Source organism: Oncorhynchus mykiss, chromosome 7, assembly GCF_057628025.1.
Source record: "Oncorhynchus mykiss isolate SJ-2025 chromosome 7, ASM5762802v1, whole genome shotgun sequence".
Classification (NCBI taxonomy): Eukaryota; Metazoa; Chordata; class Actinopteri; order Salmoniformes; family Salmonidae; genus Oncorhynchus; species Oncorhynchus mykiss.
This window is the reverse complement of record NC_143028.1, coordinates 8,449,758-8,476,694: the sequence shown is the minus strand read 5'-3', so window position 1 is coordinate 8,476,694 and position 26,937 is coordinate 8,449,758. Positions and strand designations below refer to the sequence as shown.

General features: G+C 41.8%; 1 protein-coding gene across 8 annotated transcripts in view; it reads right to left on the bottom strand.

The window, feature by feature from the left end:
- atp11a (ATPase phospholipid transporting 11A) overlaps positions 1 to 26,937 on the bottom strand; it is an 85,961-nt gene that overhangs the window by 8,921 nt on the left and 50,103 nt on the right. For all 8 annotated transcript variants that reach the window (XM_090240173.1, XM_036982645.2, XM_036982643.2 and 5 more), the window contains exons 13-24: positions 24,877 to 25,043; positions 24,105 to 24,176; positions 23,748 to 23,821; positions 23,223 to 23,326; positions 17,861 to 18,042; positions 8,869 to 9,120; positions 8,367 to 8,544; positions 7,320 to 7,422; positions 7,002 to 7,147; positions 6,866 to 6,925; positions 6,574 to 6,701; positions 11 to 146 (exon numbers count right to left, since the gene is read on the bottom strand). In XM_090240173.1, the coding sequence (XP_090096299.1) occupies positions 11 to 146; positions 6,574 to 6,701; positions 6,866 to 6,925; positions 7,002 to 7,147; positions 7,320 to 7,422; positions 8,367 to 8,544; positions 8,869 to 9,120; positions 17,861 to 18,042; positions 23,223 to 23,326; positions 23,748 to 23,821; positions 24,105 to 24,176; positions 24,877 to 25,043 (1,602 nt within the window). The remainder of the gene's footprint in view (positions 1 to 10; positions 147 to 6,573; positions 6,702 to 6,865; positions 6,926 to 7,001; positions 7,148 to 7,319; positions 7,423 to 8,366; positions 8,545 to 8,868; positions 9,121 to 17,860; positions 18,043 to 23,222; positions 23,327 to 23,747; positions 23,822 to 24,104; positions 24,177 to 24,876; positions 25,044 to 26,937) is intronic.

The window sequence follows — 26,937 nt, the reverse complement described above, 5'->3', positions numbered from 1 at the left end:
GTGTCTTTACCTGTCCGTTGCTGGTGAAGGTGCTGTTGTTGAACAGGAAGTAAGAACCAAAGAAGAAGACGACGGCGTCGAACACCCCCAGGAAGGTCCAGTAGATGAAAATGGGCCAACGCAGGAGAGAGTTCTTAGCTATGTCCCTGTAGAGAGGAAACATTACAGTACACATTATATACAGTAAATATAGGAGGGAGTTCTGAGCTATGTCCCTGTAGAGAGGAAACATTACAGTACACATTATATACAGTAAATATAGGAGGGAGTTCTTAACTATGTCCCTGTAGAGAGGAAACATTACAGTACACATTATATACAGTAAATATAGGAGGGAGTTCTGAGCTATGTCCCTGTAGAGAGGAAACATTACAGTACACATTATATACAGTAAATATAGGAGGGAGTTCTGAGCTATGTCCCTGTAGAGAGGAAACATTACAGTACACATTATATACAGTAAATATAGGAGGGAGTTCTTAACTATGTCCCTGTAGAGAGGAAACATTACAGTACACATTATATACAGTAAATATAGGAGGGAGTTCTGAGCTATGTCCCTGTAGAGAGGAAACATTACAGTACACATTATATACAGTAAATATAGGAGGGAGTTCTGAGCTATGTCCCTGTAGAGAGGAAACATTACAGTACACATTATATACAGTAAATATAGGAGGGAGTTCTGAGCTATGTCCCTGTAGAGAGGAAACATTACAGTACACATTATATACAGTAAATATAGGAGGGAGTTCTTAACTATGTCCCTGTAGAGAGGAAACATTACAGTACACATTATATACAGTAAATATAGGAGGGAGTTCTTAACTATGTCCCCGTAGAGAGGAAACATTACAGTACACATTATATATAGTAAATATAGGAGGGAGTTCTTAACTATGTCCCTGTAGAGAGGAAACATTACAGTACACATTATATATAGTAAATATAGGAGGGAGTTCTTAACTATGTCCCTGTAGAGAGGAAACATTACAGTACACATTATATACAGTAAATTTAGGAGGGAGTTCTTAACTATGTCCCCGTAGAGAGGAAACATTACAGTACACATTATATACAGTAAATATAGGAGGGAGTTCTTAACTATGTCCCTGTAGAGAGGAAACATTACAGTACACATTATATACAGTAAATATAGGAGGGAGTTCTGAGCTATGTCCCTGTAGAGAGGAAACATTACAGTACACATTATATATAGTAAATATAGGAGGGAGTTCTTAACTATGTCCCTGTAGAGAGGAAACATTACAGTACACATTATATACAGTAAATATAGGAGGGAGTTCTGAGCTATGTCCCTGTAGAGAGGAAACATTACAGTACACATTATATACAGTAAATATAGGAGGGAGTTCTGAGCTATGTCCCTGTAGAGAGGAAACATTACAGTACACATTATATACAGTAAATATAGGAGGGAGTTCTTAACTATGTCCCCGTAGAGAGGAAACATTACAGTACACATTATATATAGTAAATATAGGAGGGAGTTCTGAGCTATGTCCCTGTAGAGAGGAAACATTACAGTACACATTATATACAGTAAATATAGGAGGGAGTTCTTAACTATGTCCCTGTAGAGAGGAAACATTACAGTACACATTATATACAGTAAATATAGGAGGGAGTTCTGAGCTATGTCCCTGTAGAGAGGAAACATTACAGTACACATTATATACAGTAAATATAGGAGGGAGTTCTTAACTATGTCCCCGTAGAGAGGAAACATTACAGTACACATTATATACAGTAAATATAGGAGGGAGTTCTTAACTATGTCCCTGTAGAGAGGAAACATTACAGTACACATTATATACAGTAAATATAGGAGGGAGTTCTGAGCTATGTCCCTGTAGAGAGGAAACATTACAGTACACATTATATACAGTAAATATAGGAGGGAGTTCTTAACTATGTCCCTGTAGAGAGGAAACATTACAGTACACATTATATACAGTAAATATAGGAGGGAGTTCTTAACTATGTCCCTGTAGAGAGGAAACATTACAGTACACATTATATATAGTAAATATAGGAGGGAGTTCTTAACTATGTCCCCGTAGAGAGGAAACATTACAGTACACATTATATACAGTAAATATAGGAGGGAGTTCTTAACTATGTCCCTGTAGAGAGGAAACATTACAGTACACATTATATACAGTAAATATAGGAGGGAGTTCTGAGCTATGTCCCTGTAGAGAGGAAACATTACAGTACACATTATATACAGTAAATATAGGAGGGAGTTCTTAACTATGTCCCTGTAGAGAGGAAACATTACAGTACACATTATATACAGTAAATATAGGAGGGAGTTCTTAACTATGTCCCTGTAGAGAGGAAACATTACAGTACACATTATATATAGTAAATATAGGAGGGAGTTCTTAACTATGTCCCTGTAGAGAGGAAACATTACAGTACACATTATATACAGTAAATATAGGAGGGAGTTCTTAACTATGTCCCTGTAGAGAGGAAACATTACAGTACACATTATATATAGTAAATATAGGAGGGAGTTCTTAACTATGTCCCTGTAGAGAGGAAACATTACAGTACACATTATATACAGTAAATATAGGAGGGAGTTCTTAACTATGTCCCTGTAGAGAGGAAACATTACAGTACACATTATATACAGTAAATATAGGAGGGAGTTCTGAGCTATGTCCCCGTAGAGAGGAAACATTATATACACATTATATACAGTAAATATAGGAGGGAGTTCTGAGCTATGTCCCTGTAGAGAGGAAACATTACAGTACACATTATATACAGTAAATATAGGAGGGAGTTCTTAACTATGTCCCTGTAGAGAGGAAACATTACAGTACACATTATATACAGTAAATATAGGAGGGAGTTCTTAACTATGTCCCTGTAGAGAGGAAACATTACAGTACACATTATATACAGTAAATATAGGAGGGAGTTCTGAGCTATGTCCCTGTAGAGAGGAAACATTACAGTACACATTATATACAGTAAATATAGGAGGGAGTTCTTAACTATGTCCCTGTAGAGAGGAAACATTACAGTACACATTATATATAGTAAATATAGGAGGGAGTTCTTAACTATGTCCCTGTAGAGAGGAAACATTACAGTACACATTATATACAGTAAATATAGGAGGGAGTTCTGAGCTATGTCCCTGTAGAGAGGAAACATTACAGTACACATTATATACAGTAAATATAGGAGGGAGTTCTTAACTATGTCCCTGTAGAGAGGAAACATTACAGTACACATTATATACAGTAAATATAGGAGGGAGTTCTGAGCTATGTCCCTGTAGAGAGGAAACATTACAGTACACATTATATACAGTAAATATAGGAGGGAGTTCTTAACTATGTCCCCGTAGAGAGGAAACATTACAGTACACATTATATATAGTAAATATAGGAGGGAGTTCTTAACTATGTCCCTGTAGAGAGGAAACTATACGGTACACATAACGTAACTGTCGTTCTGCCCCTGAACAAGGAAGTTAACCCACTGTTCATAGGCCATCAATATGTTCTTAATTGACTTGCCTAGTTAAATAAAGGTAAAATAAAAAATAAAAAAAAATATACAGAAAATATAGGAGGGAGTTCGTAGCTATGTCCCTGTAGAGAGGAGACATTACAGTACACATTATATACAGTAAATATAGGAGGGAGTTCTGAGCTATGTCCCTGTAGAGAGGAAACATTACAGTACACATTATATACAGTAAATATAGGAGGGAGTTCTGAGCTATGTCCCTGTAGAGAGGAGACAAGAGATCCATGTTATCTGATGAACAGACACCTGAGCATAATGCTTACATTACATTAGTCTATATACTATGTATTTTGGGATTTAATTAGATGGTTATGTATTCCCATTCATCTATAGATTCCTTTCAATTCATACTAATGTCTGACACATTTAGATTTTGGGGTGAATTGTCCCTTTAACCAGAATAATGCCAAGCTAACATCAATCTCACTTTCTATTAGTCTCCAGAGCTAAAACAGCATTCCTCCACCACAAACGTTAGCAAGGCAACATTGATTTAACAGTTAGCTGACAAATCCAGGCATGGAGGAATGACCTGACACCAGTCAGATGCCTTTCTGCCTGCTGCATTGTTAGTCTAAATTTTCCACACAATTACCCATAGGTAGCTAGCAGGAAAATGGACTATTGGTTGTCACCAGGCAGAGAGAGGAAAAGCAAACAAAAACATCAAGCATTTACTGGCAACACCACTGAACAATGTGAGCTTTACACTGTATATATGGATTCACAAACAAGTGTGTCTACGTGATTCTATTATTACCTTGTAACGTCTTACAACATCTTGAGAATGTGAATTCGGCTGTTGTTTAGTAACAGAGTTCATATGAGGAGAGAGATGGCAGTCACAGTTTGCCAAGAGCTGATAGGATTTTACAATTATCTGCTCAGTATGATCTGAGGAAACGCTGTGGAAGAGATCAACTGAGGAACATTCCCAATGTGAGATTTTCTAACAGTCTACACAAATGTATCACATCACACTATTGCATGCTGGGACAGGCAGTTGGTGGGTAGCACCTACACTATATTTACAAAAGTATGTGGACACAATCAAATTAATGGATTCAGCTATTTCAGCCACACCTGCTGCTGACAGGTGTAAACAGGAGTACACTACCGTTCAAAAGTTTAGGGCCACTTAGAAATGTCTTGTTTTTGAAAGAAAAGCACTTTTTTTGTACATTAAAATAACATCAAATTGTTCAGAAATACAGTGTAGACATTGTTAATGTTGTAAATGACTATTGTAGCTGGTAACGGCTGATTTTTAATGGAATATCTACATAGGCGTACAGAGGCCCATTATCAGCAATGGCACGTTGTGTTAGCTAATCCAAGTTTATCATTTTAAATGCTAATTGATCATTAGAAAACCCTTTTGCAATTATGTTAGCACAGCTGAAAACTGTTGTCCTGATTAAAGAAGCAATAAAACTGGCCTTCTTTAGACTAATTGAATATCTGGAGCATTAGCATTTGTTGTATATTCCATTTACAACATTAACAATGTCTACACTGTATTTCTGATCAATTTGATGTTATTTTAATGGACAAAAAAAAGTGCTTTTCTTTCAAAAACAAGACATTTCTAAGTGACCCCAAACTTTTGGACGGTAGTGTATATAATCAAGCACACAGCCATGCAAACTCCATAGACAAACATTGGCAGTAGAATGGACTTACTGAAGAGCTCAGTCACTTTCAACGTGGCACCGTCAAAGGATGCCACCTTTCCAACAAGTCAGTTAGTCACATTTCTGCCCTGATGGAGCTGCCCGGGTCAACTGTAAGTGCTGTTATTGTGAAGTGGAAACGTCTAGGAGCAACAACGGCTCCGTCACAAAGCGGTAGGCCACACAAGCTCACAGAACAGAACGGCCGAGTGCTGAAGCGCGTAGCACATACAAATAGTCTGTCCTCAGTTGCAACACTAAGTACCGAGTTCCAAACTACCTCTGGAAGCAACATAAGCACATTAGCTGTTCGTCGGGAGCTTCGTGAAATGGGTTTCCATGGCCGAGCAGATGCAAGATCGATTGATGGTAGCTGAAGGATGGGATTAAAAACTAACTAAATATAACTATTGTAAAATACATTGTGTCTGTATAATTGATATAGTATGTATAAACTGGAAGTAGAAGCCTGAGTGTTGTTGTCCATTAGTTTACTCCAATTAGGGGAGGGGTGGTAGGGTTAGAGGAAAATAATAAAGGAAATATATTTGGAAAAATATGTATACAAAAATATATATGGGGGATTTGAAATGACGCAGACAATTACATTGATAGAAGCTACAATCTGCAGTATTACAGCTGACATCACCGATTACCAAGCATCGGCTGGAGTGGTATAAAGCTCGCCGCCATTGGACTCTGGAACAGTGGAAACACGTTCTCTATAGTGATGAATCACGTTTCACCATCTGGCAGTCCAGCGGAGGAATCTGGGTTTGGAGGATGCCAGGAGAACGCTACCTGCTAGAATGGATAGTGACAACTGTAAAGTTCAGTGGAGGAATAATGGTCTGGGGCTGTTTTTCATGGTTTGGGCTAGGTCCCTTAGTTCCAGTGAAGGGATATCTTAACGCTACAGCATACAATGACATTCCAGAGGATTCTGTGCTTCCAACTTTGTGGCAACAGTTTGGAGAAGGCCCTTTCCTGTTTCAGCATGACAATGCCCCCGTGCACAAAGCGAGGTTCAAACAGAAAGGGTTTGTCGAGATCTGTGTGGAAGAACTTGACTGGCCTGCACAGAGCCCTGACCTCAACCCCATCAAACACTTTTGGGAGGAATTGGAACGCCAACTAATGCTCTTCTGGCTGAAAGGAAGCAAGTCCCTGTAGCAATGTTCCAACATCTAGTGGAAAGTCTTCCCAGTAGAGTGGAGGCTGTTATAGCAACAGAGGGGGGACCAACTCCTATTAATGCCCATGATTTTGGAGTGAGATGTTGGACAAGCAGGTGTCCACATAGTTTGGTCATGTAGTGTACCTGTAGAGGGAGGGGTCTTTCTTGAGGATGTCCATGTTGATGTGCTGCTCGATGAGGCTGAAGAGCAGGATGGGTAGAGAGGTAAAGCTGATATTGTACAGTGTCAGATAGGCTGTGTCATACAGCGGCTGGAGAGAGACAGGATGGTAGAGAACAACCAAGATCAGTCATTTAAAACAATATTTATATCTTACTCATTTGTCATGCATTCTTAACCAGAGAAAAACAATTCAAACTTCTCCACAAAGTCATGGTTTAAAGTACTACAATTTTGGGCACATCTTTTATGTACCTGTTGGGAGAAGCCACAGAAGAACTGGTAGAGGAACTGAGGGAAGATGAAGGCGACATTCTGAGGAAAAAGAAAATAATGTTTTAATGCTTAATCATCAGTAGTCCTAAGTTACATTTAGTGAGAAAACACTCACTTTGTAGAAGAAGTACTGGACAAGCTCTGAGATGCGGATGTAGTAGTAGTGTCCGTGAACCAGCAGCATCTTCTTCAGGTGTTTGAACTTCGGGATGGCATAGTCGCTGTTCCGCGCTGCCTGGCGACCCTCTTTACCCATGATGCCTTAGGGGAGGACATGACTGAGCGCTTTTACCATTTGTTATGCGAGTCATATACATGAATAAAAATATATAAAACTACATTCAAATATATATATAAAATCAACCAATCTAAATCGTATTCAAATAACTTTATGGAAAAGGGGTCCATTTACAGTGAACAGGATAATACTAACCGATCCCCACGTGAGCCTCCAGGATCATGCTAACATCATTAGCCCCATCTCCAATGGCTAGCGTGATGGGGTGTTCTGGAGACGATTTGATCAGCTTCACAATCTGGTAACACAACATTTCAGGATCAGTGAGATCACCGTTTTTTAAAATCTGTAATTCCTCAAAGAAGATATGTCTAATACAGACCATCTTTGTAAAGAGAGTTAGAGCTAAACCTACAGACATTGTTATATGAACCTAACCACTGTATATTAACGTGACAGAGAGGATGCATGTAGTAGTAAGACTTCCTATGAGAATGTCAGTACATATTACATCACATCCCATATTCCTCTGGCTCCTAGCACAGTGGAGGAGAACTAGAGGGAATAGTGGTATTTTGCAGTAAGAGATAGTGACGGTCATATCAGACAGAGCTCAATAGAACTCCTCAGTATGAGATAGTGACAGTCATATCAGACAGAGCTCAATAGATCTCCTCAGTATGAGATAGTGACAGTCATATCAGACAGAGATCAATAGAACTCCTCAGTAAGAGATAGTGAGTCATATCAGACAGAGCTCAATAGAACTCCTCAGTAAGAGATAGTGAGTCATATCAGACAGAGCTCAATAGAACTCCTCAGTATGAGATAGTGACAGCCATGTCAGACAGAGCTGAATATAATATACTGTAACTCCTCAGTCCCAAAAAACGTCTGCTATGACAGGTGGGGTCTAATGTGAGCGAAAGAGAGCGAGAAGAGAGGGAGACAGAAAGATAATAGGTCGGAGAGAAATAGAGTGGAGAGAGAGCGAGAGAGGGAGAGAGGGGCAACAGTCTGGAGTGGCACTAATTGGTGACCAGAGAACAGAGGTGGGGGAGGGAGGGAGGTAGTGGAGTCCAGTAGAGAGGTGAAACATCAACCAGCTCAACACTCCATCAGACTGTGTCAGTGCTTCCTTCACTTAATCTAGCCGTGACGGATCACATGACACCAAAGTCATGTTGGTCAGAAATAGGTGTGTAAACGTGTCGTTTGAAATAACTCGGCCTGTTAGGCTACCTGTGCTTTCTGGAGGGGCGCCATGCGACAGCAGAGCACAGCGCTGCAGTTCCTACAGATCTCCAGGAAGATCTCCTTGTAGTTCCCCTGACTGGAGTCCTCCTGACTGGGCTTCAGCACCGCAGACAGCGTGGCCCCGTCGATGATCAGACCGTAGTCCACACAGTCAGCAGACAGACTGGGGACACACACACACAGAGATACACACACAGTCTTTAACTAACCACAATTTATAACCATTCAAAATCCAATTTTCCCTAACTCCTAACCCTAAACCTAACTCTAACCCTAACCGTAACCCCAAAACCTAACCTAACCCCCAACCCTAAACCTAATTCTAACCCTAATTATACCTTAACCCTAAACCCCCTAGACTAAAAAAATGTCCCCAGTTGGTAAAATGTCTGTATGTTTACTATTCTTGTGGGGACTTCTGGTCCCCACAAGTATAGTTAAACACATCCAGGTGCACGTGTGTGTGTGTTGGGATCCCGGCACCCACCCTGAGAAGGTGTCTCTGGTCATGCTACCATGCTGTCTGAGTACAGTTTTACTCAGGTCAAACAGAACGTCATGTAGACTCTGTTCCTCGGTGCGTTTGGTGGTCAGCTCCAGTATCTGTGTGGAGCGGCGGAACAGCTTGCTAGCGTAACAAGTAGCCGCCGCCGTCTCCATCTTGTCTCCGGTCAGCACCCACACCTTCATCCCAGCCTTCTGGAGAGACTCGATGGTGTCTGCTGCCTTGTCCTGGAGCCTGGAGAACAGGCAACATAAAGTCAGGCAACAGTCAATGGAGCAACGCTGTACATGGTCATCAGCAGTCAATGGAGCAACGCTGTACATGGTCATCAGCAGTCAATGGAGCAACGCTGTACATGGTCATCAGCAGTCAACGGGGCAACGCTGTACATGGTCATCAGCAGTCAATGGACCAACGCTGTACATGGTCATCAGCAGTCAATGGAACAACGCTGTACATGGTCATCAGCAGTCAATGGAACAACGCTGTACATGGTCATCAGCAGTCAATGGAACAACGCTGTACATGGTCATCAGCAGTCAATGGAACAACGCTGTACATGGTCATCAGCAGTCAATGGAACAACGCTGTACATGGTCATCAGCAGTCAATGGAACAACGCTGTACATGGTCATCAGCAGTCAATGGAACAACGCTGTACATGGTCATCAGCAGTCAATGGAACAACGCTGTACATGGTCATCAGCAGTCAATGGAACAACGCTGTACATGGTCATCAGCAGTCAATGGAACAACGCTGTACATGGTCATCAGCAGTCAATGGAACAACGCTGAACATGGTCATCAGCAGTCAATGGAACAACGCTGTACATGGTCATCAGCAGTCAATGGAACAACGCTGTACATGGTCATCAGCAGTCAATGGAACAACGCTGTACATGGTCATCAGCAGTCAATGGAGCAACGCTGCACATGGTCATCAGCAGTCAATGGAGCAACGCTGTACATGGTCATCAGCAGTCAATGGAACAACGCTGTACATGGTCATCAGCAGTCAATGGAACAACGCTGTACATGGTCATCAGCAGTCAACGGGGCAACGCTGTACATGGTCATCAGCAGTCAATGGAACAACGCTGTACATGGTCATCAGCAGTCAATGGAACAACGCTGTACATGGTCATCAGCAGTCAATGGAACAACGCTGTACATGGTCATCAGCAGTCAATGGAACAATGCTGTACATGGTCATCAGCAGTCAATGGAACAACGCTGTACATGGTCATCAGCAGTCAATGGAACAACGCTGTACATGGTCATCAGCAGTCAATGGAGCAACGCTGTACATGGTCATCAGCAGTCAATGGAACAACGCTGTACATGGTCATCAGCAGTCAATGGAACAACGCTGTACATGGTCATCAGCAGTCAATGGAACAACACTGTACATGGTCATCAGCAGTCAATGGAGCAACGCTGCACATGGTCATCAGCAGTCAATGGAACAACGCTGTACATGGTCATCAGCAGTCAATGGAACAACGCTGTACATGGTCATCAGCAGTCAATGGAACAACGCTGTACATGGTCATCAGCAGTCAATGGAACAACGCTGTACATGGTCATCAGCAGTCAATGGAACAACGCTGTACATGGTCATCAGCAGTCAATGGAACAACGCTGTACATGGTCATCAGCAGTCAATGGAACAACGCTGTACATGGTCATCAGCAGTCAATGGAGCAACGCTGTACATGGTCATCAGCAGTCAATGGAACAACGCTGTACATGGTCATCAGCAGTCAATGGAACAACGCTGTACATGGTCATCAGCAGTCAATGGAACAACGCTGTACATGGTCATCAGCAGTCAATGGAACAACGCTGTACATGGTCATCAGCAGTCAATGGAGCAACGCTGCACATGGTCATCAGCAGTCAATGGAACAACGCTGTACATGGTCATCAGCAGTCAATGGAACAACGCTGCACATGGTCATCAGCAGTGAATGGAGCAACGCTGTACATGGTCATCAGCAGTCAATGGGGCAACACTGTATATGGTCAATCTTTCAATAGTTTTTCTAAATCTCTAATTCTTCCACATCCATACAGAGCAGAGATGATTTGTTCAGGTTTAGAATAAAAGCAGAATGGAATGGTGCAGACACAAACAGTTTAGAATACAAGTAGAATGGAATGGTGCAGACACAAACAGTTTAGAATACAAGTAGAATGGAATGGTGCAGACACAAACAGTTTAGAATACAAGTAGAATGGAATGGTGCAGACACAAACAGTTTAGAATACAAGTAGAATGGAATGGTGCAGACACAAACAGTTTAGAATACAAGTAGAATGGAATGGTGCAGACACAAACAGTTTAGAATACAAGTAGAATGGAATGGTGCAGACACAAACAGTTTAGAATAAAAGCAGAATGGAATGGTGCAGACAAACAGTTTAGAATACAAGTAGAATGGAATGGTGCAGACACAAACAGTTTAGAATACAAGTAGAATGGAATGGTGCAGACACAAACAGTTTAGAATAAAAGTAGAATGGAATGGTGCAGACACAAACAGTTTAGAATACAAGTAGAATGGAATGGTGCAGACACAAACAGTTTAGAATACAAGTAGAATGGAATGGTGCAGACACAAACAGTTTAGAATACAAGTAGAATGGAATGGTGCAGACACAAACAGTTTAGAATAAAAGTCGAATGGAATGGTGCAGACAGTTTAGAATACAAGTAGATTGGAATGGTGCAGACACAAACAGTTTAGAATACAAGTCGAATGGAATGGTGCAGACAGTTTAGAATACAAGTAGATTGGAATGGTGCAGACACAAACAGTTTAGAATACAAGTCGAATGGAATGGTGCAGACAGTTTAGAATACAAGTAGATTGGAATGGTGCAGACACAAACAGTTTAGAATACAAGTCGAATGGAATGGTGCAGACACAAACAGTTTAGAATACAAGTAGAATGGAATGGTGCAGACACAAACAGTTTAGAATACAAGTAGAATGGAATGGTGCAGACACAAACAGTTTAGAATACAAGTAAAATGGAATGGTGCAGACACAAACAGTTTAGAATACAAGTAGAATGGAATGGTGCAGACACAAACAGTTTAGAATAAAAGTCGAATGGAATGGTGCAGACAGTTTAGAATACAAGTAGATTGGAATGGTGCAGACACAAACAGTTTAGAATACAAGTCGAATGGAATGGTGCAGACACAAACAGTTTAGAATACAAGTAGAATGGAATGGTGCAGACACAAACAGTTTAGAATAAAAGTCGAATGGAATGGTGCAGACAGTTTAGAATACAAGTAGATTGGAATGGTGCAGACACAAACAGTTTAGAATACAAGTAGAATGGAATGGTGCAGACACAAACAGTTTAGAATACAAGTAGAATGGAATGGTGCAGACACAAACAGTTTAGAATACAAGTAGAATGGAATGGTGCAGACAGTTTAGAATACAAGTAGAATGGAATGGTGCAGACACAAACAGTTTAGAATACAAGTAAAATAGAATGGTGCAGACACAAACCGTTTAGAATAAAAGTCGAATGGAATGGTGCAGACACAAACCGTTTAGAATAAAAGTCGAATGGAATGGTGCAGACACAAACAGTTTAGAATACAAGTAGAATGGAATGGTGCAGACACAGACAGTTTAGAATACAAGTAGAATGGAATGGTGCAGACACAAACAGTTTAGAATACAAGTAGATTGGAATGGTGCAGACACAAACAGTTTAGAATACAAGTAAAATAGAATGGTGCAGACACAAACAGTTTAGAATAAAAGTCGAATGGAATGGTGCAGACACAGACAGTTTAGAATACAAGTAGAATGGAATGGTGCAGACACAAACAGTTTAGAATACAAGTAGAATGGAATGGTGCAGACACAAACAGTTTAGAATACAAGTAGAATGGAATGGTGCAGACACAAACAGTTTAGAATACAAGTAGAATGGAATGGTGCAGACACAAACAGTTTAGAATACAAGTAGATTGGAATGGTGCAGACACAAACAGTTTAGAATACAAGTAGAATGGAATGGTGCAGACACAAACAGTTTAGAATACAAGTAGAATGGAATGGTGCAGACACAAACAGTTTAGAATACAAGTAGAATGGAATGGTGCAGACACAAACAGTTTAGAATAAAAGTCGAATGGAATGGTGCAGACAGTTTAGAATACAAGTAGATTGGAATGGTGCAGACACAAACAGTTTAGAATACAAGTAAAATAGAATGGTGCAGACACAAACCGTTTAGAATAAAAGTTGAATGGAATGGTGCAGACACAAACAGTTTAGAATACAAGTAGAATGGAATGGTGCAGACACAAACAGTTTAGAATACAAGTAGAATGGAATGGTGCAGACACAAACAGTTTAGAATACAAGTAAAATGGAATGGTGCAGACACAAACAGTTTAGAATAAAAGTCGAATGGAATGGTGCAGACACAAACAGTTTAGAATAAAAGTCGAATGGAATGGTGCAGACACAAACAGTTTAGAATAAAAGTCGAATGGAATGGTGCAGACACAAACAGTTCAGAATACAAGTAGAATGGAATGGTGCAGACACAAACAGTTTAGAATACAAGTAGAATGGAATGGTGCAGACACAAACAGTTTAGAATACAAGTAGAATGGAATGGTGCAGACACAAACAGTTTAGAATAAAAGTCGAATGGAATGGTGCAGACACAAACAGTTTAGAATACAAGTAGATTGGAATGGTGCAGACACAAACAGTTTAGAATACAAGTAGAATGGAATGGTGCAGACACAAACAGTTTAGAATACAAGTAGAATGGAATGGTGCAGACAGTTTAGAATACAAGTAAAATGGAATGGTGCAGACACAAACAGTTTAGAATACAAGTAAAATGGAATGGTGCAGACACAAACAGTTTAGAATACAAGTAAAATGGAATGGTGCAGACACAAACAGTTTAGAATACAAGTAAAATGGAATGGTGCAGACACAAACAGTTTAGAATACAAGTAAAATGGAATGGTGCAGACACAAACAGTTTAGAATACAAGTAAAATGGAATGGTGCAGACACAAACAGTTTAGAATACAAGTAGAATGGAATGGTGCAGACACAAACAGTTTAGAATACAAGTAGAATGGAATGGTGCAGACACAAACAGTTTAGAATACAAGTAGATTGGAATGGTGCAGACACAAACCGTTTAGAATAAAAGCAGAATGGAATGGTGCAGACACAAACAGTTTAGAATACAAGTAGAATGGAATGGTGCAGACACAAACAGTTTAGAATACAAGTAGATTGGAATGGTGCAGGTACAAACCGTTTAGAATAAAAGCAGAATGGAATGGTGCAGACACAAACAGTTTAGAATACAAGTAGAATGGAATGGTGCAGACACAAACCGTTTAGAATAAAAGCAGAATGGAATGGTGCAGACACAAACAGTTTAGAATAAAAGCAGAATGGAATGGTGCAGACACAAACCGTTTAGAATAAAAGCAGAATGGAATGGTGCAGACACAAACCGTTTAGAATACAAGTAGAATGGAATGGTGCAGACACAAACAGTTTAGAATAAAAGCAGAATGGAATGGTGCAGACACAAACAGTTTAGAATACAAGTAGATTGGAATGGTGCAGACACAAGCAGTTTAGAATACAAGTAGAATGGAATGGTGCAGACACAAACAGTTTAGAATACAAGTAGATTGGAATGGTGCAGACACAAACGGTTTAGAAAAGTCCTACACCAACTATCTCCAGTAAGATACTGTTGTCAAAATGTAGTGTAGTTCTGTTTTACATTGTAAAAGTATCACTCACTATCTAAATGTAGTTAAGTCCAGTGTAGTCGTGGCCAAAAGTTTTGAGAATGACACAAATATAAATTTTCACAAAGTTTGTATGATGGCAATTTGCACATAATCCAGAATGTTATGATGAATTCAGATGAATTGCAATTTTTTGCAAAATCCCCCAAAAACATTTCCACTGCATTTCAGTCCTGCCACAAAAGGACCAGCTGACATCATGTCAGTGATTCTCTCGTTAACACAGGTGTGAGTGTTGATGAGGACAAGGCTGGAGATCATTCTGTCATGCTGATTGAGTTCAAATAACAGACTGGAAGCTTCAAAAGGAGGGTGGTGCTTGGAATCATTGTTCTTCCTCTGTCAACCATGGTTACCTGGAAGGAAACATGTGCTGTCATCATTGCTCTGTACAAAAAGGGATTCACAGGCAAGGATATTGCAGCCAGTAAGATTGCATCTAAATCAACCATTTACCGGATCATCAAGAACTTCAAGGAGAGCGGTTCAATTGTTGTGAAGAAGGCTTCAGGGCACACAAGAAAGTCCAGCAAACGCCAGGACCGTCTCCTAAAGTTGATTCAGCTGCGGGATCGGGGCACCACCAGTGCAGAGCTTGCTCAGGAATGGCAGCAGTGCATCTGAGTGCACAGTGAGTGCATGAGTGAGTGCATCTGCACGCACAGTGAGGCGAAGACTTTTGGAGGATGGCCTGGTGTCAAGAAGGGCAGCAAAGAAACCACGTCTCTCCAGGAGAAACATCAGGGACATACTGATATTCTGCAAAATGTACAGGGACTGGACTACTGAGGACTGGGGTAACGTCATTTTCTCTGATGAATCCCCTTTCTGATTGTTTGGGGCATTTGGAAAAAAGCTTGTCCAAAGAATACAAGGTGAGCACTACCCTCAGTCCTGTGTCATGCCAACAGTAAAGCATCCTGAGACCATTCATGTGTGGGGTTGCTTCTCAGCCAAGGGAGTGGCCTCACTCACAGTTTTGCCTAAGAACACAGCCATGAATAAAGAATGGTACCAACACATCCTCTGAGAACAACTTCTCCCAACCATCCAGGAACAGTTTGGTGATGAACAATGCCTTTTCCAGCATGATGGAGCACCTTGCCAGAAGGCAAAAGTGATAACTAAGTGGCTCGGGGAACAAAACATTGATATTCCATGGCCAGGAAATGGCCAGGAAACTCCCCAGACCTTAATCCTATTGAGAACTTGTGGTCAATCCTCAAGAGGCGGGAGGACAAACAAAAACCCACGAATTCTGACAAACTCCAAACATTGATTATGCAAGAATGGGCTGCCATCAGTCAGGATGTGGCCCAGAAGTTAATTGACAGTATGCCAGGGCGGATTGCAGAGGTCTTGAAAAAGAAGGGTCAACACTGCAAATATTGACTCTTTACATCAACTTCATGTAATTGTCAATAAAAGCTTTTGACACTTATGAAATGCTTGAAATTATACTTCAGTATTCTGTAGTAACATCTGACAAAAATATCTAAAGACACTGAAGCAGCAAACTTTGTGAAAATTAATATTTGTGTCATTCTCAAAACCTTTGGCCACAACTGTACACAGGAGGCTGGTGGCACCTTAATTGGGGAGGACGGGCTTGTGGTAATGGCCGGAGTGGAATTAGTGGAATGGTATCAAATACATGAAATGTGGGGTTTCCATTCTCTCCGTTAGAGCCAATATTATGGGCCGTCCTCCCCTCAGCAGCCTCCGTTGGCACAGGCTTTGGGGTGTTGAGCTGGAGTGGGTTTGGGGAGCTGGTTTGTTGCAGCAGCAGTCCAACGTCACCGAGCAGGGAAGTCTATAACGAAGCTGCAGTGCAGTTAGGATTCACAGCTCCCTACACCGCTGCTGCCTGCCAACCAGCTAATTCCTACCACAGCCCAGGAGTCACAGACAAACACACAGACGGAAAAACAAACAGACAGAAAACTAGAAAGACACACACGTGCACGCATCAACATGCACACACACACACGTGCACGCATCAACATGCACACACACACACACGTGCACGCATCAACATGCACACACACACACACACGTGCACGCATCAACATGCACACACACACACACGTGCACGCATCAACATGCACACACAAAGACAGATGTAAAGGAAGATGGTGAGACTAAAACACCACTCACTAACACACAGATAGACAGATAGAGAAGTGTGTTAGAGAAAGGCAAAGTGATGGGCTGTGACTGACTCTATTAAATGGGGCAGAAGCCGACCTGATACCAGAGTAAAACCTCTGGTGCTTCAGCATGACGTCTGTGCTGACAGACAGAAGAGCAGCAAGAGACCCCACTTCATCAGCTGCTATGGATGTTTGGCAGAGATCAATAACAGTGGAACTCTAATGTGGTTATCTGCTCATTAGCTGGCTGCACTGGGGACTCACACACACAACATATTGACTGACTGATTACTGAAGCTACTGTTCATGTTAAGCCTGAGAGACTGCAGCTAACTAATATTACTGGTTCACAGGCTGCTTTGGGAAAGAACACGAACCATCATTACAGGAATGGTCAGCCCTATAGTTCAACAATGTGATTCGTTCAATAGCTAACATCATTACAGGAATGGTCAGCCCTATAGTTCAACAATGTGATTCGTTCAATAGCTAACATCGTAGACCGGGTCAGTGAGTCCGATTGTCATTCATTAACTATGCACACTAGGGCTTGGAGAGTGAGGTTGACTTTCAGTTGAATCAAATCAAATTGTATTAGTCACATACAACAGTGAAATGCCCCTAACCAACAGTGCAGTTTAGAAAAATATGGAAAAGAATAAGAGATAAAAGTAACAAGTAATTAAAGAGCAGCAGTAAACTAAATACTCTACAGTTGCTAATCTACTCCGTCTCTCTAGCCCCATACATTGTTAGCTCTAAAGAGAGTTGCCCTTAATATAATTATTCTGTCCAGAATATAGAAATAGAATTAGTAGAAGCAATAGATCTAAAATCCACAAGATAGTGGTTCTGATTCTACGTTGTGATTCTAGATCGGTACCTGTCCTCGACAGCGGTGGCCCCATGAATATCTAAATAGAATTGGGTAGAAAAGACAATGTAGATTGTATGATTCTACGCTGCTGTGGTTCCAGAACGTTACCTGTCCTCCACGGCGGTGGCCCCCAGCAGTACGAAGTCCTTCTCAATGAGGTCATAGGCCTCGGCCAGCTTCCTGTCTCGGTCCTGCAGGGCCAGCTTGGCACTGTTCAGCAGGTGACACGTCTCCTCGTACTGAGCCACGCTCAACTTCCTGTACGCCACGCACAGTGTCCGTAGGCCCTCCTGAAGAGAGAGAGAGAGAAATAGAGAGAGAGACTGTGAGACTTCTAAAACAAAAAAACGGAATCTAAAACAAAAATCCAGAAAATCACATTGTATGATTTTTAAGTAATTCATTTGCATTTTATTGCATGACATAAGTATTTGATCACCTACCAACCTGTAAGAATTCTGGCTCTCACAGACCTGTTAGTTTTTCTTTAAGAAGCCCTCCTGTTCTCTACTCATTACCTGTATTAACTGAACCTGTTTGAACTCGTTACCTGTATAAAAGACACCTGTCCACACACTCAATCAAACAGACTCCAACCTCTCCACAATGGCCAAGACCAGAGAGCTGTGTATGGACATCAGGGATACAATTGTAGACCTGCACAAGGCTGGGATGGGCTACAGGACAATAGGCAAGCAGCTTGGTGAGAAGGAAACAACTGTTCGCGCAATTATTAGAAAATGGAAGAAGTTCAAGATGACGGTCAATCACCCTCGGTCTGGGGCTCCATGCAAGATCTCACCTCGTGGGGCATCAATGATCATGAAGAAGGCAAGGGATCAGCCCAGAACTACACGGCAGGACTTGGTCAATGACTTGAAGAGAGCTGGGACCACAGTCTCAAAGAAAACCATTAGTAACACACTACGCCGTCATGGATTAAAATCCTGCAGCGCACGCAAGGTCCCCCTGCTCAAGTCAGCGCATGTCCAGGCCCGTCTGAAATTTGCCAATGACCATCTGGATGATCCAGAGGAGAAATGGGAGAAGGTCATGTGGTCTGATGAGACAAAAATAGAGCTTTTTGGTCTAAACTCCACTCACCGTGTTTGGAGGAAAAAGAGGGATGAGTACAACCCCAAGAACACCATCCCAACCGTGAAGCATGGAGGTGGAAACATTATTCTTTGGGGATGCTTTTCTGCAAAGGGGACAGGACGACTGCACCGTATTGAGGGGAGGATGGATGGGGCCATGTATCGCGAGATCTTGGCCAAAAACCTCCTTCCCTCAGTAAGATCATTGAAGATGGGTCGTGGCTGGGTCTTCCAGCATGACAATGACCCGAAACACACAGCCAGGGCAACTAAGGAGTGGCTCCGTAAGAAGCATTTCAAGGTCCTGGAGTGGCCTTGAAGGCCTAGCCAGTCTCCAGACCTGAACCCAATAGAAAATCTTTGGAGGGAGCTGAAAGTCCGTATTGCCCTGCGACAGCCCCGAAACCTGAAGGATCTGGAGAAGGTCTGTATTGAGGATTGGGCCAATATCCCTGCTGCAGTGTGTGCAAACCTGGTCAAGAACTACAGGAAACGTATGATCTCTGTAATTGCAAATAAAGGTTTCTGTACCAAATATATATCTGCTTTTCTGATGTATCAAATACTTATGTCATGCAATAAAATGCAAATGAATTACTTAAAAATCATACAATGTGATTTTCTGGATTTTTGTTTTAGTTGAAGTGTTGAAGTGAATCTATGATAGTGTATCTATGATAAAAGTGTATCTATGATAAAAATTACAGACCTCTACATGCTTTGTAAGTAGGAAAACCTGCAAAAACGGCAGTGTATCAAATACTTGTTCTCCCCACTGTATATACCACTTGGGTCCTGTTTCAGTAATAATGATATCAGACCTTCTTGTTGAGTGTCTGATAATCTACCATTTATATAGGAGTGGTTAAAGCATGCTAATAATGGTCCTTTGAGTATATAAAAAACGTTTTGTATACTTCCACTGGTATGTCATCCAGCCCTGGAGTTTTCCCAGCCTTAAAGGCCCCAATTGCATCAAGCAGTTCCTCCTCTGTAATTTGCCTTCACATTAGTCTTTCTGTACAGATGTTAATTTTACAATATTATTAGGAAAAAAATCCATACAATTAGTTTCAGTTAGTGGAGATGGAGGAGCCTGAAATGAAAACTTATTCTTAAAGTACTTTACTTCCTCTTTCAAAATATAATTTGGTGAATCATGCGTGACTCCATTTGTAACAAAATTTAATAAAAGAAAATTGGTAGCATTTCTAAATTGAAGATTGAAAAATAATTTGGTGCATTTTCCCCCATATTCCATCCAGTTCGCTTTATTATTATCATGATATATTACACTAGATCTTTCTTGAAAAAGTTCCTCCATTTATTTTTGTTTTTCCTCTAACTTATTCTGTGCCTCTATGGTACCGTTTTTATTGCTATCTACCTGTACTGTTAGTCCTTCAATTTCCTTTGTTAATATGGACTCTTTTGATCTAAATTGCTTTTGTTTTATAGATGAGTACTGTATTGCATTGCCTCTAAAGGCACACTTAAAAGTGTCCCATACAGTAAGGGGATCTGCTGTACCTATGTTATGTCTGAAAATGCCCGTTATAAATTATTCTGTCCTAGATCTAAACAATTTATCATCTAGTAGGCTTTGATTAAATTTCCAATATCCTCGCCCACGTGGAAATTCTGTAAGAGTAATATATATGCCAATTATGTGATGATCCGACCGCATTCTGTCCCCTATCAACACTTTTTAAACTTTTGGTTCCAGAGAGAATGGTATAAGAAAGTAGTCAAGACGACTAGCTTGATTAAGCCTCCGCCATGTATACCTCACTAGTTCAGGGTATTTAAGTCTCCATATATCCACTAATTCCAATATATCCATGACATTCATGATTTCCTTAAATGCCTGAGGGTGATTGTTTGTAGTGTGATTTCCTTTCCGGTCCAAGGAGGTATTTAAGACCGTATTAAAATCTCCCACCATAATAATAGAGTCTAGTGTTGCTTGTAGAGTTGATCAATTCTTATATTTTCAAAGAAGCTTGGATCATCATTATTCGGACCGTATAGGTTAATAAGCCATATCTGTTTATTGTCCAATAACATATTTATAATAATCCATCTACCTTGATAATCTGTTTGCACAATTTGCACATTTGGATCAAAATTACTGTTAATTAAAACCATCACCCCTTTTGAATTTCTTTGCCCATGGGAGAAATATATTTCGCCCCCCCCAGTTCTTTTTCCACAAAACTTCATCTAAAATTGTTGAATGGGTTTCCTGTAAACAATAGATATTATATTCCTTCTCTTTTAGCCAGGTAAATACTGATTGTCTTTTCTTATTATCTGCTAAGCCATTACAATTATAACTGGCTATACTTATTTCACCACTTACCATAATGAGACACAACTTTCAATTCTATTTATGTGTATTTATATGTATATTTTTTTTATTTTACCTTTATTTAACTAGGCAAGTCATTGAAAATAGGAATCTGTTCTTAACTGATTAAGAACAGATTCCTATTTTCAATGACAGCCAGTGGGTTAATTGCCTGTTCAGGGGCAGAACGACAGATTTGTACCTTGTCAGCTCGGGTGTTTGAACTTGCAACCTTCCGGTTACTAGTCCAACGCTCTAACCACTAGGCTACCCTGCCGCCCCACATGTTTGTAAACGTACCATTAAAAAGTAACATGATGATTGAGTGTCTATATAGCTGTACCATGATCTTTGCATTGCTACTAAGTAAACCTCCAATTGGTCCCCACCATTCCACCCGCTAAAAGCCCTCCTCATCCCGAGCTGTCACATTCTAGATGATGGAGGTCAAATGTACACCTTTTCCCTGAGACACCCACAATACAGTCCCCGTATTGACCATATTCCCAAGCATCTCCATGCAGTCCGACTTGATTCTGTGCCACTAGGGTCACAATAATATACCCCCTCTCTGAATGTCCGAGTGTGACCCCCTCCCCATGGGTTACTGCAGCTAGTGTTGCCTGCACTGACACTGCCTGGGTGGGGGCACCACACCGGAATCCCCACCGGCTAGGTACAAGGTCATCAAGGTTCTCATTACCAGCTATGAGAATTTCCTTGTATATTATGCTCTTCCTTTAGGGGGCTTTGGCTTTGCAGGACCAACCCTGCCAAGCAGGCTCAGAATCTTGAGGGGGCAGTGCAGCTCTTGGTCTCTGACCACATTTTGGCTGCATACATACCACTTTCAGCAGGCCATAAAACAGTTAGGGACTTCTCCTGAGTATCTGGGTCATTCAGGTGGGTGTCTAGGGTATAGGGTTGTGGACCGTACCATTAAAATAGGACTTCTCCTGAGTATCTGGGTCATTCAGGTGGGTGTCTAGGGTATAGGGTTGTGGACCGTACCATTAAATTAGGACTTCTCCTGAGTATCTGGGTCATTCAGGTGGGTGTCTAGGGTATAGGGTTGTAGACCGTACCATTAAAATAGGATCATAAATAAATAATTAGATATCATTTATTTTAAAAATTTAGTTCCCCATGATAGAACAATAAATAAATCAAATGTATAATTTATTTAAAAACTGTTCCACCATGATAGGACAATAAATAAACAAGACGTATAATTAATTATAAAAGTATATCCATCATCTGAACAACATTGAGAGCTCTCTCATACCCCGGCTCACAGCAATACATTGGTTCTGGGATATGTGGCAGTAGACTTATGACCTTGACCTTTCACATAAGCAAACACACGCACACACACACACACAAACACGCACACAAACACGCACATGAACAGTGAGACCTCAGTTCTGACATTCTCTCAGCGCCAGTCTGGTTCACACCAGCATCACCGCTGGCCATCCCATTGTAACGTAACCAGGGAAACACATTCTCCCTGACAGTCAACAGAAACGGGTCGGCACCGCTGCCAACGGCAACCCAAACTGCATCCACAATTATGTCATCCTTGGCAACCAGCCTGTCCTGATTCTGTCAGTGTGGCGTTGGAGAGATTGGGCCAGAGCCACGGACACACAGGGGTCAGTAGACTACCGCCACGTTGGCACCAAACACTCCATAAACACTCCAGTCAATCACCATCTCAGTTACATTCCATATACAACTTGGAACTTTTGGTGGCCAACATCTTAAGTAAGGACACTACCACTAAAGGATACAAGAATCAGTTAGCATTTAACAGGGTCCACCATACAGCCATATGACAATATACACCTCAAGCAAAGTCAAAAATGCATTTGAGGTCAGAAACTCTGGAAGTCTGATTTTGGAGCTACTTTATGACAACGGCCTCTAGTTTCTGATAGTGGCTGTATGTGTGTGTGTGTGTGTGTGTGTGTGTGTGTGTGTGTGTGTGTGTGTGTGTGTGTGTGTGTGTGTGTGTCCTTACCACAGCGTTGTGCTCCACTCTGGCTTTGACCTGCTCCACCTTGCCAGAGATCACCCTGGGGAAGATGGAGGAGTCGGCCCCTTTACAGAACAGGTAGTACTCCCCTGTGGACAACCACACAGTTAAAAACAGGTTCCTCGTTAGCAGAGAGAAGCATCATTAGTTTGCAGCAGTGTGTGGCAGACAACACTAGAGATGTTCCTCAGTGAGACTGACTCTACCGTCATTAGTATGCCTTCTGCCTGTTGACCTCCTAGCACATATACACACACGCACACGCACAGAATAATGACTGGGTTGCCGTAGTAATGACTGCTTTAATCTATAAAAAGCACCAGCCACTCCCATACAGATACATCTAGTTTCTGTGTTCTAGTATTATAATGGTAGTAATTGTACTATAGTACAGTAACAACTAGTTTCTATGTTCTAGTATCATAATGGTAGTAATTGTACTATAGTACAGTAACAACTAGTTTCTATGTTCTAGTATCATAATGGTAGTATTGTACTATAGTACAGTACCTGTGGTGGACCTGACGATAACGCTCATTCTCCTTCTCACAGAGTCAAAGGTCAATACCTCCAGCAGCTCAAACCTGGATGCAAGAGAGAGAAAGGGAGAAAGAGGTTGGGTTACTGACCACACACACACACACACACACACACACACACACACACACACACACACACACACACACACACACACACACACACACACACGAACATGAACACACACACACACACGCACACACACGCACACACATGCGCGCACACGCACACACACACACACACACACACACAGACACACACACACACACACACACACAAAGATAAACTGATGCCCACAGGCCATGGCTGGAGTAATGGACACACACTGACCTCTCGACCTCATCCTCCCTATTAAGAATCTCCATGTGACTGTCCTTCAGCCGCAGATAGGTGAAGCCAAGCCTGGGGGAAAGAGGAATATACCATTACTGTCAGAACAGGGGAGCAGGTTAAACTGCAGTTAAATGTATTCTGTACAGTGCATTCTGGAAAGTAATCATACCCCTTGACTTTTTCCATATTTTGTTTCGTTACATACAGCCTTATTCTAAAATGGATTACATTTATGTAAATAAGGTATTTTTGTTATTTATTTATAATAAAAACCTGTTTTCGCTTTGTCATTATGGGATATTGTGTGTAGATTGATGAGGAAAAACTATTATTTAATAAATTGTAGAATAAGGCTGTAACATAACAAAATGTGGAAAAAGGGATACTCTGAATACTTTCCAAATACACTCTATCTATCTAGTTCATTTCAAATGGCTGGGAGGAGGAAAGACGTTCTGCCTTTGCGTGTGTGTGCACGAGTCAGTGAGTGAGCGACAGTGATTGAGTGAGTGATTGTGATTGGGTAATTGGGTGAGTGAGTGATTGATTGAGTGTGATTGAGTGAGTGAGTGATTGAGTGAGTGGGTGATTGAGTGAGTGGGTGATTGAGTGAGTGGGTGAGTGGGTGATTGAGAGAGTGGGTGATTGAGAGCGTGAGTGAGTGATTGGGTGAGTGATTAAGTGAATGAGTGAGAGTAATTGGGTGATTGAGTGAGTGATTGAGTGAGTGAGAGTGAGTGATTGGGTGAGTGAGTGTCAAGCCAGTCACCTCTTCATGCCTTCCACCAGTGCCACCTCGTCAGGAGAGGATGATATGTAGAAGGAGGTGGCCTTGTTCTGGTGGATACCCATCTTGATGCCATCCACTGTCTCCTCCTCCTTCACCTGTACCGTGTGGCACAGACACAACGCCCGGAAGAACAACTCCTCAGACTCCTGACAAGCCAAGCACAGAGAACAAGTCACACAACACACACACACGTATCAACACATAAATACAGGAAACATACACGTTTGAATACATCATTTGGATCCATAGTAAAACACAATCCATGTTTCCTGAAGGTCATGTTTCTTAGTCCCCGTACACACAGACACACAGAAGACAAAGGAATGGCACAGGCTGGTCACCGGAGTGAAGCGGCCCTCTCTAGTCCTGGCACACAATGTGTGTGTGTGTGTGTGTGTGTGTGTGTGTGCGTGTGTGTGTGTGTGTGTGTGTTCATGTTCGTGTGTGTGTGTGTGTTCGTGTGTGTGTGTGTGTGTGTGTGTGTGTGTGTGTGTGTGTGTGTGTGTGTGAGACACTGGATCCCTGGGTGGATGAATGTGTCATCCTTAGAGAAGGTATCAGTGTCACTCTGAGTTTAGGGTTCACCCAGGACATCCAGGTAAAAGCTGCTAGTATCCAGCAAGTCTTCATAGGGTTAGGGTTCACCCAGGACATCCAGGTAAAAGCTGTTAGTATCCAGCTGGTCTTCATAGGGTTACGGTTCACCCAGGACATCCAGGTAAAGGCTGTTAGTATCCAGCTGGTCTTCATAGGGTTACGGTTCACCCAGGACATCCAGGTAAAGACTGTTAGTATCCAGCTGGTCTTCATAGGGTTAGGGTTCACCCAGGACATCCAGGTAAAGACTGTTAGTATCCAGCTGGTCTTCATAGGGTTAGGGTTCACCCAGGACATCCAGGTAAAAGCTGTTAGTATCCAGCTGGTCTTCATAGGGTTAGGGTTCACCCAGGACATCCAGGTAAAGACTGTTAGTATCCAGCTGGTCTTCATAGGGTTACGGTTCACCCAGGACATCCAGGTAAAGACTGTTAGTATCCAGCTGGTCTTCATAGGGTTAGGGTTCACCCAGGACATCCAGGTAAAAGCTGTTAGTATCCAGCTGGTCTTCATAGGGTTACGGTTCACCCAGGACATCCAGGTAAAGACTGTTAGTTTCCAGCTGGTCTTCATAGGGTTAGGGTTCACCCAGGACATCCAGGTAAAGACTGTTAGTATCCATCTGGTCTTCATAGGGTTAGGGTTCACCCAGGACATCCAGGTAAAAGCTGTTAGTATCCAGCTGGTCTTCATAGGGTTACGGTTCACCCAGGACATCCAGGTAAAGACTGTTAGTATCCAGCTGGTCTTCATAGGGTTAGGGTTCACCCAGGACATCCAGGTAAAGACTGTTAGTATCCAGCTGGTCTTCATAGGGTTACGGTTCACCCAGGACATCCAGGTAAAGACTGTTAGTATCCAGCTGGTCTTCATAGGGTTAGGGTTCACCCAGGACATCCAGGTAAAGGCTGTTAGTATCCAGCTGGTCTTCATAGGGTTACGGTTCACCCAGGACATCCAGGTAAAGACTGTTAGTATCCAGCTGGTCTTCATAGGGTTAGGGTTCACCCAGGACATCCAGGTAAAGACTGTTAGTATCCAGCTGGTCTTCATAGGGTTACGGTTCACCCAGGACATCCAGGTAAAGACTGTTAGTATCCAGCTGGTCTTCATAGGGTTACGGTTCACCCAGGACATCCAGGTAAAGGCTGTTAGTATCCAGCTGGTCTTCATAGGGTTAGGGTTCACCCAGGACATCCAGGTAAAGACTGTTAGTATCCAGCTGGTCTTCATAGGGTTACGGTTCACCCAGGACATCCAGGTAAAGACTGTTAGTATCCAGCTGGTCTTCATAGGGTTAGGGTTCACCCAGGACATCCAGGTAAAGACTGTTAGTATCCAGCTGGTCTTCATAGGGTTACGGTTCACCCAGGACATCCAGGTAAAGACTGTTAGTATCCAGCTGGTCTTCATAGGGTTAGGGTTCACACAGGACATCCAGGT